Genomic DNA, 20,405 nt, shown 5'->3' with positions numbered 1-20,405 from the left:
CAGCACCAGCCTGCGTCCCCAACGCCGGTTTGCGTTTTAGTCCCCAATTTCCTCTTGCAAACCCCTCTGCTCCATTGAGGCTCACACCATTTGAATAGACCACTCTTCCTTCTCCACGCTATGGTCACTAGTAGCCTCTGGTCTTTCTTCCTCCTTCTCGGTAAAACTAACTCGCAATTCAGTTTTCTTATCTCTGCCTCTGTCATCCGTCTTGCCTCTTTCAACACGTAGGCTGATGACTGACCCATCCAATACCATGGACTCCTGGTTTCTTGATTTCCTCCTAGTTTCAGCGCTGTTTCCGTCTACTCTACCTCAGCTGTCCACCCTGCCTTAGATCAAGCACGTCAACCAAAACAGCACGCCCTCCAAAATTTCAAATGCAAACACCTCCTTCTGGCTACAAATAGTACCCTTCCAAACTACTTGCTGAAGCACCCTATTTGCAAATGTGCTTTTACGGTTTGGTCATGACCCTCAATCTACCCACCTCTCTTTATCCATATCTATCATCACCGCCCCCCCATTTGTCTCTTCTAGTTTATATTCCATGATCCATCGTGAGTTTCTTCCTTGCAGCCCTTAACTTCCTTGCCCTACTGAGTGAAGTGTGGAGGTCCAATAAATAGCACCCTTCTTCCTAGTTGTGTTCTGAGCACGTGAGAGGTAACATTGAAATCTAAGCAAATGAAAGCAGATGAAGATGATGTATCATCTTTCTTACTGATAAAGTTAATCTCGGGGAATGTTTTGCAGCAAGGGCAGGATTTTCCAAGCTGTGTCTCAGACTTAGGCACTCCGTGGTGAACTGAACAACGGCAGCCACCTCCTCACCCCACTTTTTCCCATCCCATGGGATCCAGACCTGGGACATGGGGGAAGAGTGCAGGACAGACGTTTGTTCTGGGAGGCGGGGTCCCCAAAGAAAGGTGTGAGAAAGGGGTTGGCTTTCCTTACAGGCCACTCATTGCTCCCAACTTCAGCACTAACAGAATTCCCTCCTCGCCACGGAAGGAGGGGGTGAGGAGCGTTACACCAGTGACCTCCCCCCACGTGGAAAGAAACATCAGGACTTGGCCACACACCCCTCCACTCTTTCTCCATTACACTTGCTTTAGAAAAAAGCCTAACTTTCTGGGGTCTTTTCCCTCCCAGCACCAGAGCAGCAGAAGGTAGTCTTCAAAATACTTTTACAAATTTCATCTTACTTGAGTAGTATAAAAACCACACTAGGAGTTCCCGTCGTGGCACGTGGAAATGAATCCGACTAGGAACCATGAGGTTGCGGGTTCGATCCCTGGCCTCGCTCAGTGGGTTAAGGATCCGGTGTTGCCGTGAGCTGTGGTGTAGGCTGGCAGCTGTAGCTCCAATTAGACCCCTAGCCTGGGAACCTCCGTATGCCTCGGGTGCGGCCCTAAAAAGTCCGGAAAAACCAAAAACCAAACCAAAACAAAAAACACCCCACTAGAGGAACAGGGCAGGTAGAATCACCTATTTTATAGGCAAAGAGCACTAAAGCAATGTGAAATTTCTGTCATAGGCTACAGTTAATACAGTAAACCAAATTTATCTGAGAGGAGGTGGGTTAGTTTCTTGTTGTTGCGGTAATAAATGACTATACACTTAGTGACTTAAAACAACACAAAGTGATTATGTTACAGTTCTGAAGGTCAGAAGTCCTAAAATCAAGGTGTCAATAGGGCTGAGGTCCTTCCAGAGGCTCTGGGGGAAAGCCATTTCCCTGCTTCCTCCAGCGATACAGCCCACCTGCATTCTTAGCCCACGGCCTCTTTCTCCATTTTCTTTTCTTTTCTTTATTTTTTCTTTCTTTCTTTTTTTTTTTTTTTTTTTGTATTTTTGTCTTTTCTAGGGCCGCTCCGCGGCATATGGAAGTTCCCAGGCTAGGGGTCTAATTGGAGCTGTAGCCGCCGGCCTACGCCAGAGCCACAGCAACGCGGGATCCAAGCCACATCTGCGGCCTGCACCACAGCTCATGGCAACGTGGGATCCTTAACCCACTGAGCGAGGCCAGGGATCGAACCCGCAACCTCATCATTCCTAGTCAGATTTGTTAACCACTGAGCCACGACGCGAACTCCTTTCATTTTCCAAACCAATAGCATTGCATCATCAGTCCGCTCTCTGACTCTGATACGCCTGCTTGCCTCCCTCTTTCCTTTACAGAGACCACGTCATTGTACTGGGTGCACTTGACGATCCATCTCAAATTCCTTAATTTCCTCACATGAGCAAAGTGCCTTTTGTCATGTAAGGTAGCACAGTCACAGGATTCTGGGACTGGAACCTGAAAATCTTTAAGGGACCAATATCCTTCCCACGATAGGAGGGATGGCACCATTACTTTGAAAAGAGGTGTTAGTACTCTAGTTCCATAAGAAGTAATGTCTCTTCTGAATAAGCAAAATACAAATATGTATGAACATTGAGTGCCCAGAATAGTACGTTGTTCAGAATAAGCATTTAATGTTTGTTGAGTAAATATATGCACAAGACATATCTAAGAAAAAAAATTTTTTTTTGGTCATTTTAGGGCTGCAGCTGTGGCACATGGAGGTTCGCAGGCTAGGGGTTCAATCGGAGCTACAGCTGCTGGCCTATGCCACAGCCACAGCAATGCTGGATCTGAGCCGCACCTTTGACCTACACCACAGCTCATGGAAGCACCAGATCCTTAACCCACTGAGCGAGGCCGGGGATGGAACCCACATCCTCATGGATGCTAGTCAGGTTTGTTAACCACTGAGCCACAACGGGAACGCCAGAAAAACGTTTTAAAGAATAGTTGAAGTAATAGAAAAAAAAAATCACCTAATTAACTTAATAAAGACACTGATAATGCCTGAGGCCAACTGCTTAAGAATAATCTGAAGAAGTCATTTGGCTCATCGGCAACATAAAACTTGGCAAAGTTATCTTCACCGTGTATGGACATGTCTCCCCACCTCATTCTGAACCTGTTTGCTTTCCTCCCACTGTTTTATACCTAAATTGGCCAAAGTAGTAAACTGACATATATATTTAAAATATTTGTTGCACTTAGTCAAGAAAGACGTGCATTTAATTTAAAATTAGGTGAGTTGCAGCACTTCTATATTCTATTGCAGGTTCCAATCAATGAAAAAAGGAAGAAAAAGAAATAAAAGGCGTACGAATTTGAAAAAAATGTAAAAGTGGCTTTATTTAGAGATGGCATGTATGTAGAAAATCCTAGGGCAGCTATAAAAAGAGATACTAGAAGTAGTAAGCTTAGCAGGATCTCAGGATACAAGATCAATATAAAAAAGCAATTGTATTTTTATGTATTAACAAACCATTGGAAACTGAAACAAAAAATGCTGTTTACAATAGCATAGGAAGTGAAATAATTAGGGATGATTTTAACAGAATATGTTCAAAAACTCTACATGGAGAACTACAAAATACTGCTGAGTGAAATTAAATGGGACCTAAGGAACACGAAGATACAGTCCACAGTCACAGACTGGTAGACTCAACGTTGTTAAGACAGCAATTGTCCGCACACTTCCCTATAGATTTAATGCTATGTCAATAAAAATAAAAATTCCATCAGCTTTTTTTTTTTTTGGTACAAATGGAAAAGCTGATTTTAAGAGTTATTTAGAAATGCAAAGAACTTAAAATAGCCAAAACAGTTGTGAGACAGGTGAATGAAATTAGAGAACTTACACCACTTGATTTCAAGGTTTACCCTAAAACTACAAAGATCGAGACAGTGTGGTACAGGAATAAGTACAGACATAAATCCATGGAAGAGAATAGAGAGTCCAAAAATAAGCCCACAAATAGATGATCAATTGATTTTATACTGAGGGGCTCACGTAAAAGGGAAAGGATAGGTTTTTTTTTTTTTTTTTTTTTTTTTTAGCAAACGCTAAAAAAAACCAATTGTATATCCACATGGAAACTGTGACCCCCCAACACAATTTGTGCCACACACAAAAATTAGCTAACAAAACAAAAAGGTCTAAATGTAAAAGCTAAAACTATAAAGTTTCTAGAAACGAACGTAGGAAAAAACATTTTGTGACCTTGAGTTATACAGATTTCTTACATATGAGGCAAAAAACTATGAACCATAAAAAACTGATTCGACAAAATTAAAACTTCTGCTTTTTAAAAGATAGCTAAGAAAATTAAGAGACAAGCCACAAACTGAGAGAAAATTTTACAAACCAGAAGTGTAACCAGAATAAATAATTCTCACGCCATCAAGTAACTGATTAAAATGAGCAAAAGATTTGGACACGTTACAAAAGAATATGTATAAATAGCATATAAACATAAAAAAGATTCTCAACATCATTAGTAATTAGGGAAATGCAAATTAAAACCACCTATGTGTGACTAACACAATGATACTAAGAGTTGGTGAGGATTTGGAGCCACTGGAACTCTCGTTCACTGCTAGTGGAAATGTAAAATCGTAGAGCTACTTCAGAGAAGAGTTTAGAGTTTTTGTAGAAAGTTAAATTTGTGTTTACATATGACTCAGCGAGGCCACTCCTAGGCATTTACCCCAAAGAAATGAAGCTATTCCACATGAGGGCTTGCACACAAATGTTTATAGTAGCTGTAACCATAATACACCGGACATGACAACAACACGGATGCCCATTAACAATGACTGGTAAAGAAATGATGAAACACTGTCAAGTAATAAAAACAAAATGGAAAACTAACCACACAACAACATGGATGAATCTCCAAACATCATGCTGAGCAAAAGAAGTCAGACATAAAAGAGAACGTACGTATGATTCCATTTCCATGAAACTCTAGAAAAGACTGATCTAATGTTTAGGGACAGAGCAGATCAATGGTTGTTTGGGGTGAATGTATTTAAGATCAAAAGGGAAGGAGCATAAAGAGAGTTGTTTCAGGTGATGGTTGCCGTGGAGGTGATGTGGATTATACATTTGTCAAACTTTATAGAACTGTATAATTAAAACGCATACATTTTTTTTACATAAATTATATCCTAATAAAGTTGATTTAAATGAAAACACTTGACAGAGCTAAGCATTTCCATTTTTTCTTCGCTCAAAATAGTCTTCTTTTTTGAACTTCCACAGGCAACTTCATCAATCAACGTAGTAGGTAAAACAGCTGGGTGACACTGAAAAAGCAAGTTATTACCCTGAACTGAGCAATTTTCCTCATCAGTAAAATGAGTGAGTTAGAGTAGATGACTTCATTTGCTCTTTTAATAAGCATTTACAAAAGCCCACTATGGGACAAGCACTATGCCAGGTTCTAGAGATATAAAAGTGAAAAAGAAACCATTTTTTTAATTTTTTGGTCCTTAAGGAATCAGTCTAGTGGAAGAGAAGGACAAGTTAAGATATGATTATGATGTTGCTTATGTATATTTAGGGTACAAGGAGAATTCATAGGAGAAGCAGTCTTCCCTGATGATGCAAAACCTGAGTTGGGTTTTGAGGTACAAGTAAGAGTTGGGTAAAGAGAGATGAGAAGGCACCCCGAATGGAGGGCACTGTATGGGTAAAGGGCCAAAAGAGAGAGAGACAGGCTTGTGTGTTTAAGGTACTGCAGGGAGCTTAGTGGGTCTGGGACATGGAATTCATCCTTGTAAGGTCATGATGTGTCTTGACTGAAAAAAAAGACTTCTCTAGTTTAACCAGCGTGTAGATAGGGGTCTTGTACCAAATAGCCATGTTGTAGAGGATCACCTAAAAGGTAAAATAACTATACTTTCCATTAGCATCCTTTCTGCTGCAAAGGGAATCTTGGCTCACGTAACAAAACAGTCCAGGGTGAGACTGGTGGAGCAGGACGGGGGGATTAACAAGGTCACCGGAGCAGCTTCACACGCTTTCCATTCCTAGGCTGCAGCAGCTCCAAGCCCTATAGCCTCTCTTTTTCATACCCAGCTTCCCTGCAAATTAAATCAAAGCCTCTTCATCGAGTCTCATTGATTTTGCACAGCCTTGGATGCTACACGGATCCTGAAAATCCCTGTGGCCAGAAGGATGGTCCAGAACGGTGGCTTGGCTGGGACTCAGGAGGTGGGGGTCAGCCTCATCCGAGACACATGGGGCAGGGGTGGGGATGGGGGGAGGTCTCCGAATGAACAGGAGCACCTTCGTAGAGGAAGGGAGACTAGAGATACCGAGGAGGAACCAAGTTTTAAGAAAAACAGATTCTAACATAGTTTAGAACAAGTCAGGGGCTACAAACTCACAGGGACAAATTTTTTCTTTCATCTTCATTCATTCATTTCTTCTTTCATTCCTGGGATAGTCAGTGAAAACTGACGTCAGAATCAAGTGACGTGAGAGACGAAATACACATACAAAAACCCGTCACTCAAGATTCTAAGCACCGTATTGGAAAATGAGCAGTTTTATGAGAACAGAGAGAAGCATGGAATTAATTCTAATTTTTCGGCTCCAGGGCATATACACAATAGAGGCGAGTTTTTTAGTGGGGCCTTGAAAAATGGAGAGATAAAGTACACAGCCACGGCTGGCTGAGCAGCAGCATGGAATCCGGGGAGGCTGAAGGACAGGAATAACTGATGAGCGCGGGAGCACAGAAACGCAGAGATGGAGCCACGGCAAATCCCCCCTGCTCTGCTACAGAGCTTTAAGCAGTACGGTATTGTTTAATTTTCAAGTATGTAAGTGATAGACTTGACCTGTACTGAAAGAGCTGTAGGAACAGACAGACACTTCCTGAGATAAGGAAGGAGCTAAGTAGAAGGGAAGAAAGCTAAGCTGTGAGGTTGGAGGGCTGAGGGAGTTCAAGCCTAGCAGTCTTTTTCCTATGAAATTGGCAGAGCCAGTATGCGGTGAAGGTAAGGGGGTGCCATGCAGTTAAGACAGGCTGGAAATTTCAATTAGCCACAAGCCTGCACTACCAAAACATTCTGAACAGTAATGGGACTGTTCAATAAACTCTTCCGTCATATACGCCCATGCATATTATATTAATGGGTGAACTGAAATCCAGAAGAGCCAAATATGATTTGCCCATTAGGCCATTTCACCATCCGTGAGAAGGCCTCAGGAGGAATAATTACGTAATGGTCACCGGTCACCTGGATCCTTGTGATCCGGGGCAGAGCCTGTGCGAGGCTGCTGGGAGGCGTGGCGGTGGAGAAGGCTGGAGGAAGGCGGCCGGGAGAAGCAGAAGCGGTGTGAGGAGTGCAGTTGGAGACGGAGGGGGCAAGGCAGCCTGACCTCCTCCACGCATCACGCGAGCAAGCAGCCAAGAGCAGCACGTGGCTGAGAGGGGTTTGTGACAGCAGCAGAGTGTCTGGCAGCCCACCACGCGTGGCTCTGGGACTCAGATGCACCCACGCCAGATGAGAGGATCTGCTCTGCAATGTCCAGTCATTTTTTAGGGATATAAACTCTCCAATCATCAAATAAAGTCATATAAATGCTAACGAGGTTGGGCATTCTTCAAATACTATCTTCTACCACTTGACATTAAGACGTCATATTTAAAGTTAATTACTGACAACCTCTTCACAGTCGCTTGGTGCTTTGTCGCCTTAAAAAAAAATCACTCTCAAATATATTTTCTCATTTGGTCTTGCTCAACCCTGTAAGGTAAACAGAGCAAATGCAAGAATCTTCTGCTGCCTGTCCTCTCCCCCCACCTCCCTCACCCAAATTACAGATAAGAGGGATTAAATATCTAGGGACTTAAAATTAAGAAAAGAACTCTCCAATCGAATGTTTTCCCTAAGAGACTAATACACTGCTGCTTTTAAAAGGGCTTATGAACATTCCCCTAGAGAAAAAAGCCAAAGATGGATGGATTTGCACATATTTGACCTCGGTCTTTGAAAACTCTCTCTTCCTAACAGGGAAGCGAGGACGAAACAGTCGCAGGTGTGTGCTCATCCCCGTGATGAATGTGCATCTTGACACACAGAATGGCAGAGCATATGATTATAACAATATCCCTTCAAAAGCAACAAAATGGAGTTTATTAAGAAATCAATCACTGAATAAATGATTATTTAGTCCTCAGTAAGTCAACAAGTACCTGATGAATAAAGGCATTCATATAGCTTTTCAAATTCATAACTAGTAGTTATATCAAATTCCATCATACTAGAAGTCTTGTTACACATGTCCTAAAATATATTTTCCAAAATAAAATACATGGGAAATACATTTGGATAAAACCCTTCAGTTTTAGGCATTCAGTAAGACCATCAATCTATTGATTCAGAGTGGTTTTTTTTGTTTTTTTTTGAACGATCAGCATCTTGAATTTGGGTCTAAAATGGAAAGAGAATGATTTTTGGACTTTCTTTTTCTGACATTCCATCATTCCATATTACAAAAATGTTAGGTCTTTAAGAAGTAATTTAAAATAAGATCCTTCACTTATAATAAGGACCAAAATAAGACTGATGCCTTGTGTAATATCTTAGGTGTTGGAATGAATAACTGTATGGTACCTACTTCTGGTCTCTCTAAGCTGCTCTGCCCTAGAAGTAATTTGTTCAACCTAGCTTCAGTAAAAGTGGATATGCTTTTGATTTTTCATTCCCTTCAGCGACTCTTTGAGTGTCCTCTTTGTGTGCTTTCAAAGTGAGAGAATCTGGCAACAGACCTCAGCAGCGTCAAGTCTTCCAACCACGAGTTGGAAGGTTGAGAAGTTTGAAGGGATCAGTCCGTAATTTTCTTTTTTCCGAAAGTGATGAATAAAACACTGTCAGGTGGAGACTATTGCATTTGACCTTCCTTAATAGAGACCTTTAAGGGAGAAATAAAGTGGAGAGGGATCTAGACGATCTCCATGAGAGAAAAGTTGTTAAAAAACAACTAAAGTACATTTGAATTCCTACTTAAAAGTATTATCTTCTTCAAGTCTTCCCATGACCTACCCCACCCCTGGCTCTGAGTGGAGAACCAGACAAAACGATTCATTATCTAGAGATACATTTACAAACTGACTTAGGAGAATGTCCCAGAGGCTACATTACCTCTTCAAGTTCATTACAGTATCTTTAGCTCTTATTGCATACATTGTCCCATGCCTTTCACAAGCCAGGGTGATCTATATAGTATGCTCAATTTGGCAGAAGTTATGTCTGTTGCTTCTGTCTTGAAAATCAGCAGCATGCAGTGCAATACGTGGTGTGCACAGAGTTACTGTTTCAAAAAGTGAAAAACTACTGAAGTTTGACTGAGGAAGGAACATGATCTTTATTGGCTTATATGCAAAGTTTAATTTTGGTTTTATGCAGAGTTTGCATAGTTCATGATTACTTTCTAATGAAAACTAGATGTATTGTCAGTGACCTTGAAGAAGATCAGGTGACAGTAGCAAACAGGAAAATCTGAAGAAGAGGCATAACTTTTAAAGTAGAAAGGTCAGCAAGAACTGCCTGAAACAAAACAAAACAAAACAAAACAAAACAAAACAAAAAAGAAAAAAAAGGAATTATTAGTATCGGTATTCTGATCAGCAAAGTGACGCCTATGAAATAAGGCACAGAAACACTATTACAATGTAGTTCTGACATCAACACACTCTAAATGCCTCAGATTTGTTCCAGATCTCTGTTTGGAAGCTACAACCTTCCTTCTCTTTTTTGAACATCTTAATGTTAGATCATGTGCAAAACACTCAAAAGTGCAGTAGAAAATAACCTGGACTTTAGCCTTGAGCCTTTTTCAAATATACAAGGTAGCATGAGTTTATAAGAGGTCTAACGTTTCAACTTGCTTCTATAAATAAATGTACATTATGAATCCTAGTCCCGTTATACTGGTGTAAGGAGTAACTGACTTCAGGAAATCATTTGGAGATGGAACTAATATCTATTCAGTTGCAAGATGCATAAACATCCTCCTCTCTTTAAATAAAGAATACAGGTAGCTATTTTAAGGATAAAATTTACATTTCTATGAGATATAACAAAGAGTAACATTGTAAATAAACCACTGTTTAACTGAACCATGTTTCAGGTATAAGCTATATATACTACCGAAAAAAATCAGCTTTAAATAATCAACTCATAACGAAAAATAACCAAAAAGCCCATGGATCCCAGGTATCTTTACTAAATCATTCAAACACATGCTCTTTAATTCTTTCAACTGGCTTGGCTTTGTTCTATGAGTGCAACACATGGATGTGAACAATGATAAGAACATGCAACATAAGCCCCAATAGTTTCTACTAAAATGATGAGGTACCTGTTTCCCATAACGGGTAGGGGGGTTTCCTATCTATTATCATCTTGTTTATGACTCCTTCCCAAGCAACACTGTTTCCACGTAGTTGAGGAATTCTGAATACCTACTATTACTTAGCTCAAAACTTAGAAGTTTTACCTAAGTAAAAAAAAAAATTAGGCTCCAAGTAATGTGTACAAGTATGCATCTGAGACTAAAGTGCCCAAGCCTGGCAACCTCTCAGGACCTATTTCCAGCCCATCTGAGTGAAACTTATCCTTACTTCAGCTGCAGCCAGTGATGTCACCTCCATCAGGTTCACTGCTCGGAAAGCAAACACAGCAGCTGCCAGGACTGGAAAAGAATGCACACTATTTCAACTGCTGGCCTACTCATCAGCCTGACAAATTTACCGCTATGCCCACAACCCACTATGAGAGCTCAGAACTGCTGATGAAAACTGCATTCCGAATTAAGGTCTGGCAAGGAATGGGAATTGTCTTCCATGGAGAACAGTGCCTGTGGCACAGTTTAGGGAAAAAAGGGAAGTTCAGTGGTCTTAAAAGTCATTTTATGAATCATTTCTTTTGTACCTACAACTTCAATTATGACAGTTTTAAAATGGCAGGAAGATCTAATCACTGTCGTAAATTTATTTATTTGTTTGTTTTGTTTTGTCTCTTTTAGGGCCGCTCCCATGGCATATGGAGGTTCCCAGGCTAGGGGTCTAATCGGAGCTGTAGCTGCCGGCCTACACCAGAGCCACAGCAACATCAGATCCAAGCCTCGTCTTCGACCTACACCACAGCTCATGGCAACGCCGGATCCTTAACCCACTGAGCGAGGCCAGGGATCAAACCCACAACCCCATGGTTCCTAGTTGGATCCCTTACCATTGAGCCATGACAGGAACTCCCATAAATTTATTTTGATGTAGGTGTTTCTTACTGATGCAATGGAGAGGCTTCTGAAAAGTTATATGTGGACTGAATTTTTAAATATATCAAATGATGTTTCAAATAGATCAAAGAGATATCCTAATAAAAATTTGGCAATAAAGTCTTTCTTAAAAATATTTTTATACCATTTTGTTACATTTATATTTTTATACTCAGCATTGACTTTCTTAGAGTGTCATAAACGGCTATGTCTGTGGGGCGGGCTCCTGTGGGTTGATCTGGATATTTAAATTAATGTTGCCTACGGGAAAAAGAAGTTGAAACTTTGAAGGAAAAAAAGCCCAACAAACAAATCAAACTATTATGGAACATCTTAAAGGTCAATAATATATATTAAGCAGAAAATATTTGGATTTTTGTTTGCATTAATTGCATGCATATGAAAAGAGAGTAATGCTCACATTCGTTCCCCCCCTTTTTTTTTTGTCTCTTTAGGGCTGCATCTGAGGCATACAGAGGTTCCCAGACTAGGGGTCAAATTGCAGCTGTAGTCGCTGGCCTACACCACAGCCACAGCAACGCAGGATCCGAGCCATGTTTGAGACCTATACCACAGCTTACGGAAACACTGGATCCTTAACCCACTGAGCAAGGCCAGGGACTGAACCTGCGTCCTCATGGATACCAGTCAGATTTGTTCCCACTGAGCCACGATGGAAACTCTGTGTTACGTCTTATTATATAATCCACCATAAAGCTTCATGGAAGAGAATGAGTCACCATGAACAATTTCAGAGGTTTAGGAAACGCTGATAAGGAGACGGTACTGTATGGAGAGGATGCTTGACTCCTCCCCCTTTTTTCATTACCAGTGGGGGCAGTTCATTCCCTACCTCTCAAGTCCTTTAAGTTTAGGTAATAAATGGTGAGGAATCTTTAAAATTATTTGGAAGACTATTCCTACATACACTGCATAGCTAATGCAAATACATTTTAAATACATTTTTACCATGGGAATAACGATAACAGCAGTTATTTCTCATACCAACTCTATGAGTTAAGTACCATTTTACTAACATGGAAACTGAGGCACTGGGAGCTTGGATGACATAGAGTCACACAGGTAGAAAATAGTAGAGTGAATACTCAACTCTGGCTCTAGAGGCCAAGCATTTAAACAGTAAGTGATGACATTCCTGAGACTGAAGGTAAGTAAGCACGATGACTCATTCCTGCCACGGAAATCTGTGTGCTTTCCTAAGAACTGTCTTCTCTTCTGTCCCGAGAGATGGCCTGAAGGATGACACCCTGGTGGTCCTGGGCTCTGACCCACCTAGCAGGTGGCTGTGCCTATGGAGTAGAAGTCAGGATCCAGGCCTCTTAATAGCCCCAGATAGAGGCAGAGTGGAACCAGTGACTGGGGAGTAAAGGCATTTTTTGACAGGACAGCAGACTGTGGACAGTTTGGCAGAAAAGCATTAAAACTAGTTAGGAAAATGCTGGGGGAAAAAGATGGTAAGGGTAAAATAATTTGAAAAGTCAAATCAGCTGGGATTATTTAATATGCAACAAGGGATATAAGAGATCTGGGGTAAAGAATTTATCCTTTAATTGAAATGGAGAAAAACTTAAGTATTTTAACGTCCCTGAGCTTCCATTTTCACAAGAATATCAAAGAAAGCCATTTCTGTGGACCAGCAACTTCTGTATCGTTTTCTCATATCTGGAATCATATATGACAATGGAGACATTTTAGAAGCAAGGGGTGTGGTCCCTCTTTCCTTTTTTGTGTGTAATTTCACTGAGCTAGTGAAAGCTGGACAGGATGGTCAAATTTTCTGCTGTAGCAGGAAAGAGTTCTACACGGTGGGAAATAGTTTTTCCAAAGGTAGATAAGAGGGAGAATAAAAGCGCAGTTCACTAATTAACTTCAGCATCCACAACGCTTATGTGCTCATAACCTTTATTTATCTTGGTGTCACATCACAGAAGTTCCTTTCCTTTTGCTCATGTTTGGTTTGCCCAGCCCTTCCGCAGAGCAGGTTTCTTTGCCAAGGAGAAAAGGTCTACGCTTTGGGATATTTTCAACTAAAAACATGCTTCATATGAAAAAAAGAAACTCACATATTTACATCTGGTCCTTTAGACTGTTCTCATGACTTTAAGCAACTCTGTCGTGAACATTAAGATACCTGTGCTTTAAACTGTTCTTCAAAAGGCCCTAGTTAATTCGCAGTCAAAACCAGTCAGTATTTACTAAAACATTTCTAAAGACTATGTAAATTGACGTGGGCAAAAAAGGTGGTCCCCAATATTCAGACCAAAACATGTATAAAATAATCAAAACGAATTCACCTACATCTGTATGCAATTACCTACCCTGTGGCTCTTTATCTGAGTTCCATGGTAGGAACTGCCTCAGTCTAATTCCATTTCTAGATATTCTATAGTTCTTCTCTTGGGATTTTTTTTTTTTTTTAAACCACTCAGAGAAAGGGAATGGATGTAATGGTGTGGGTGCATTTCTACCTATACATCAATCACTTTTTTTTATTAACGTATTAAGGTCACAGCAGAGTGCCTAGCTTAGAGCAAATGCAGCATTCAACATTCGTTTATTTCTTTTACGTTAGTTTGCTGACAGGTGATAAGCGACGGAATGGGAGAATTTAAATTGGAAGAGGCCTTGAAGGTCTTCCAATTCAGCATTTCTTTCATGATAGAAAACCTCTTAACCCTGCAGGTAACAGTTAAAAAGCTCATTCTACTTTCGGAAAATCATAATTATCAGAAGGCACTTGGTTACACTGAACCCGTTTCTTTAACATGCTCTGTATATCTTTTTGAAATGATACAAAAAGCTACATACAATAGCCTTCAAATTTATGACCTACCCAGAAGAGCTACTTGGTAGAAAATCTGAAGTCCTTTTACCTGAGAAATGGTAGCAAAAAACCAAGACTACTTAGCCCGGAAAATAGAAGACGTGGGGGAAAGGGGAGTGGGTGAGAGAGTAGAAAAAACACCATGGTGACCCTGGCTTAGTGGTGGTACATTTTAACAAGTTATATGATCTAGACACAAGACGGGCTACTTCATAAGACAGGGATTACCTACCACCGAATGTTCAGAGGATGAGAACTGCCTGTCGGAAATATTTAAAAGAAGTTATACCTGATGACCTGTGGGCTTCCTTCCATCTCTAGATTGTATCTATCACTGCCACGCAGCCCAAAGAGGTGATGGCAGACCATTTTCCCCTAACTCACATTTGCCTGGACTTTAAAAACAATTGAGATAGAAATTATTCTACTACTCTAAAATTATTGAGCTAGAAATACTAGGAGCTGTTAAAAACACCAGTAAATAGTATCTCTGAATGTACCAGGGACAACATTTATCTTCATGGCACTTTATTATTACTCTAATGTCCTTTTCAAAATGCCACATAATTATTCTAGACCTCTTGATATTCAAAAATATGTTGACATGGTACCTAGAAAATCTTTTGCAAGAAAAGAGTCTTCGATTAAGCATTATTTCCAAATGGCCCAAAGACGTGCCTTCACAATACAATCACTGGGTAAAGAACCAAAGACTGAAACGTGTTAGATACTTTGTTCAATATCACACAACTGGAGATGGCTGGAAGCAGCACTTTGCCAAATTCTCTGCTCTTGGTCCCTGTGATAACCCTGTAATACTTATCTCAATTTCCTGATAGTTTCAATGCTGGAAAATAACTGCATCTATTTTACAAAGGAGAAGCAAAATAACTGAATAAGAAATCTGTGCCCCCCTATGTGTTACCATACAGTTGCCCTCTGTTATATCTGTTATAAAAACTGCTTAGGGAGAGATGGATTTTGTGGCTGCCTGAAAAAAGGATGAATTCCTTTTGGCTTAAGAGAATATCTAAACGGGCAAACTTAGCCACCAGGGCAGGAGTCAGAGACTGTTAGCAAGAGGAAAAAAAAAAAAAAAAAAAGTTCTGAATTCAGTATAAACTGAAGTCCAGAAGAGATGAGATGTCAACTCTGCAGGGAAGTTCAGTCTCAGCTTGGATTTAGGTAGCAGGTGAGAAGGGGCCTGGAATAGAACACTAAGAGGAGTCCAGGGAAGAATGGATGTCTGCCTACACTCTGCTGCACAACTCACGGGAGCTGACACCATAAGGCTGGCTGGACTAAGAATAGGGGAGGGGAAATAGACTTTCCTGGAAACCACCAAGACAGACTAGGGTTAAACTGGTGACATATCTGGATCATAGAACCTCAGGGCCTGTCTTTGTTTTTGGTTTTTTTTTTTTTTTTTTTTTTTTTTTTTTTTTTTTTAGGGCTGCACCCAGGGCATATGGAAATTCACAGGCTAGGAGTCAAATTGGAGCTGTAGCTGCTGGCTTATGCCACAGCCACAGCAACGTGGGATCTAAGCCACATCTGCGACCTACACCATAGTTCACGGCAATGTCAGATCCTTAACCCACTGAATGAGGCCAGGAATTGAACCCACCTCCTCATGGAGACTAGTTGGATTCATTACTGCTGAGCCACAATGGGAACTCCTGAGGGCCTGTCTTCTAAATCAGATAAATTTAATAAATGTTCATGAGTTAGAAATGACAGACAACTGTATACTCAAATTCCAAATACAGATGGTGAATGTTAGAAAGGAAAGGGCCTTTACTATAGAAACAGCATGCGTTTTACAAACAAGCACTTACTCTTACCAGCAAGAATTTCCAGAGAGTTGTATCCTAGGATTCTATCCCACAAAAGCAAGAGTTGATCTGTAGCTAAGTATCCAGAGAAAGCTCGAACCATCCATTTAAATGATATGCGAAGTCTGTATATGGAGAAAGAAAGAAATTTTACCAATGGAATTTCTTCTCATCAAAAAGCAATATCAGGAGTTCCCCTTGTGGCTCAGCAGTAATGACCCCAACTAGTATCCATGGGGAGGTGGGTTCAATTCCTGGCCTCGCTCAGTGGGTTAAGGATCTGGCGTTGCCATGAGCTGTGGTGTAGGTCACAGATGTTGCTTGGATCTGGTGTTGCTGTGGCTGCGGCATATGCCAGTGACTACAGCTCCGATGTGACCCCTTGCCTGGGAACCCACATATGCTGTTGGTGTGGCCCTAAAAAAAAAAAAAAAAAATTCCATGAAAAGGACTCTCACGTTTCAGAAATTCTCAATATTAGATAACTACTGTAATATAACAAAGTAGATGAGGCAGTAGTACTGATAAGTCGAGCTTTTTTGGTTAGTTTCAGTATATCTGTTTATAGATGCCAAAAAATTTTGGCCACTGGACATTTTAAATTTGAAGAATTCATTAGCTTTTAAAGCTAAATTATTAACTTTAATTAGTTTTATTTTACTGGATCTCTCAGAGTGTCGTCTTAGAACAGCACCACCACACACCATGCCTCCCTGCTCCCTAATATATAGAGCACAGAACCAGTTTCTTATAAATAAAGTTTATTGAGGTATAACTTATGTACAGTAGAATTTGCTCTTATTAATGCACAACTCTGAATTTTATTAAGAACCAAATGGAATTTTAGAACTGAAAAATATAAAAACAACAAAAACAATAAAAAAGAAAGCAACATTTACTGGATGGATCAAATAGCAAAATGGAAATAATCAATGAGAGAACCAGTGAATTTAAGTACAAATCAATAGAAATGTCCACTCTGAACTATAAAGAGGACTGAAAAAATGAACAGAGCTTCAGGAGCCGGTGGGATAAGACCAAAAGTTTTAATATTTGTGTCATCAGAATCCCAGAAGAAAAGGAGAATGAGTGCAGTGCAGAAAAAATATTTGAAGAACTAATGGTTGAAAACTTCCTAAATTTGGCAAAAGAAATAAGCCTCAAATTCAAGACACTTAGAAAACCTCAAACAGGGTAAATCCAAGAAATCCATGTCCAGATACATTATGATCAAAGTGCTGAGAACTAAAGACAAAGATTTTGATAGCAGCCAGAGAAAAACAAGACTTGATATTATTTCTTTCTAAAATTTTTGGTAGAATTTGCCTGTGAAGCCCTCCAGGCCTGGAGTTTATTTGGAAGTAGAATGTGATTAATTAAAGATGTACATTATAAACTGTAGGGCACTGTCATAAACTGAATGTTTGTGTTCCCACTCCCACCCCTAAATTCATATGTTGAAACTACCCCTCAATGTGATGGTATTAGGAAAGAGGTATGGGCTTTATAAATTGATTGGGATTAGATAAAGTTATGAAGGTGGGTCCTTATGTGATTAGTGCCTTCATAAGGGTCATGAGAGAGCTTGTTTTTCCTCTCTGCTCTCCATCATGTGAGGATACAATGAGAAGTCAGCAGTCTTCAAGCTAGAAGCTCTCACTGGAACTTGACAATATTAGCAATCTGATCTTAGACAGTTGTTCTCTTTATAGTAATTTGTTAATAGCAGACTGAACTAAGACGGATACCTATCAAAAGATATATCATGGCTCGGTAGAAATGAATCTGACTAGCATCCATGAGGACACAGGTTTGATCCCTGGCCTTGCTCAGTGGGTTAAGGATCCAGTATTGCTGTGACCTGTGGTGCAGATTGCAGATGCAGCTTGGATCTGGAGTTGCTGTGGCTGTGGCGTGGGCCAGCGGCTACAGTTCCAATTCAACCCCTAGCCTGGGAACCTCCATATGACACAGGTGTGGCCCTAAAAAAAAAAAAAAAAAAAAAAGATATTTTTTAAAAGATAAATAAACAATAATCTAATACTGGAGACAAAATGGAATAAAAATATTCAATTCAAAAGTAGGCAGAAAAAGTGGAAAAAAGAATAAAGAGCACATACAACAAACAAAAAAGTCTATCAAGATAGTAAATAATATCAATTGATACTATTTTAATCCAATAATATCAATTACATTAAATGCGAATGGAATAAACACACCAATTAAAAGACAAACTGCTACACTGGAAGACTCAACTATACTTTTGACAAGAAAGCCACCTGAATAGTAAAGACATTGATAATCAATATATTAAAAGTAAAAGGACAGAAAAGAATACACTCGACAAGTTGTAATAAAAAGAAAGCTGGAATGGTTATATCAGACCTAGTAGATTTATTACTAGAAAAGACATTATATAATGATAAAAACAGAGGTTCAACTAACATGAAGTAAAAAATATATATACAGCATTGAAGAAATAAACAGATAAATTAACAGGTATAATTAGAGACTAACATTTCATTTCAATAATCAATAGAAAAAGGACATAGAAAATTCACAAGTGTATAGAAGTCTTGAACATTATCAACAAACTTGATTTCATTACCACTTATGGGACATTTTGCTCCACACTAACAGAATATGAATTCATGTGTACATGGAAGATTCTCCAAGATAGATCATATACTGGGTCATAAAACAAATTGTAACACATGCAAAAAAACTAAAACCTTATGAAGCATGTTGTAGAGCTGTAACAGAATTAAAACAGAAATCAATAACAGAAAGATATAGTATCTTTCCAAATATTTGGAAATTAAAAAAGCACTTTAATATAATTAATTGTCAAAGAGGAAGTCACAAAGGAAATTAAGAAATATTTTGAATTGAATGAAATGAAAACATACCAAAATTTGTTGAGTGGAGGTAAAGCAGTTCTTAGACTACAACTTATAAGGCTATCGCTTATATTAGAAAAGAAGAAATGTCTCAGATTAATTATCTAAATTTCACTTTAAGCAAGTAGAAATACAAGAGCTGAATAAAGCTACAGCGAGCATATAGAAGGAAATAAATAAAAGAGCACAAATCAATGACATTGAAAATAGAAAAACAGAAAATCAACAAAACCAAAACCTGATTCTTTCAAAGAAGAATAAAATTAATAAACTTCAGCCAGACTAATCCAGAAAGAGAGAGACAAGATACAAATATCAATCTCAGAAATGAGAGAGATAATGCCACTCTGATTATACAATTAAGGAATATTGTGAATAACTTTATGTCCATATATATTATAACTTAGATAAAATGCACAAAATACTCAAGAAGGAGATAACCCGAAGAGTCCTATATCTGTTAAAAAAATTAAATTCTAAATTAAAAGCCTTCCAACAGCATAAACATTAATTCATGATAGCCTTTTAATAACTGATTTCTAGCCTGACAATTTAATTTTTATACTTTCTTCTGCATAAGAATTTTGATGTTTATCACAATTCATTGAACTAAATTTGTTCCTTTTAATGATTAAAGTGTATAAATAGGCTAGGGAGAAAAATTACTGGGATTGTAGTTTCTAGCAGTAAACTAAATACCTTTACCCTAGTAAAGAAAAGCATAGTTATATTCAAATGTTCATTTCACAATAGTAAAAAAAGAGGTCAGTTTACCACAAACTTAAGAAAAAAAAAAGACTTACATGTAATATAAACTATTTATATTTTTAATGGCTACAAAAGAAAGAGTGTCAGGTATAATCAATGGATGACATAAAATGTTGTTGTATAAATGGTATTTCTGAGATCTAGGATGTCTGAAATTCAATGGTGCTTTATAGAATGGAGATATATATACATTTGAATATATCCACTATATATATATGTTATATATATATACATATATTCAATCTTCAAACAACTCCAAGAAGTAGGAATTCTCTTGCTTTTAAAGATAAAGGAATTGAATTATCTTGGTTTAAAGAAAGACACTGAGGCTTAGATAAACTGAATAACTTTACCAGGATTATACAGTTTAGTAGAGACAGAATTTGAATCTGGGTCTGTCTCTTTTTTTTTTTTTTTGGTCTTTTTGTCTTTTTTGTTGTTGTTATTGTTGCTATTTCTTGGGCCGCTCCCGCGGCATATGGAGGTTCCCAGGCTAGGGGTCGAATCGGAGCTGTAGCCACCGGCCCACGCCAGAGCCACAGCAACGCGGGATCCGAGCCGCGTCTGCAACCTACACCACAGCTCACGGCAACGCCGGATCGTTAACCCACTGAGCAAGAGCAGGGACCGAACCCGCAACCTCGTGGTTCCTAGTCGGATTCGTTAACCACTGCGCCACGACAGGAACTCCCCTGGGTCTGTCTCTTAAGCCCACCCGCTCATTCATTCATTCATCCATCTGCTATGGATTCAGGTGAGGAGAAGACAAGTATGAAACTGTTCTATTTCCCATTAATTCCTTTTGTGGTTGCAAAGTTAGTGCTCTCTTCAAATATGCCCTTATTTAGGAGAAAATGTTACACAGACAGGAAGACAGTAACAAAACACTGATAAATCATTTCGAAATCTC

The 20,405-nt window shown here is 39.3% G+C and overlaps 1 protein-coding gene across 29 annotated transcripts in view; it reads right to left on the bottom strand.

Moving 5' to 3' along the window:
* The window catches only part of TBC1D19 (TBC1 domain family member 19), a 152,014-nt gene that overhangs the window by 26,755 nt on the left and 104,854 nt on the right, over window positions 1-20,405 (bottom strand). For 10 of the 29 annotated variants that reach the window (XR_014812266.1, XR_014812270.1, XR_014812267.1 and 7 more), the window contains one exon: window positions 15,837-15,952. Coding sequence is in view for 24 of the 29 variants with exons in the window: in XM_084971681.1 (XP_084827807.1) it covers window positions 15,837-15,952 (116 nt within the window). In the remaining 5 variants the exon portion in view is untranslated. Of the gene's footprint in view, window positions 1-7,979; window positions 9,416-10,491; window positions 10,563-15,624; window positions 15,687-15,836; window positions 15,953-20,405 lie in introns of those variants that run through there. The other 19 variants (XM_084971698.1, XM_013978566.3, XM_084971684.1 and 16 more) reach the window with 6 other exon arrangements.

This window comes from Sus scrofa, chromosome 8 (assembly GCF_054392235.1).
Source record: "Sus scrofa isolate SSC_HxYL_T2T_F1_AM1 chromosome 8, Sscrofa_HxYL_maternal_Yorkshire_Landrace_v2.0, whole genome shotgun sequence".
NCBI lineage: Eukaryota > Metazoa > Chordata > Mammalia > Artiodactyla > Suidae > Sus > Sus scrofa.
This window is presented reverse-complemented; position numbering and strand designations above follow the sequence as displayed.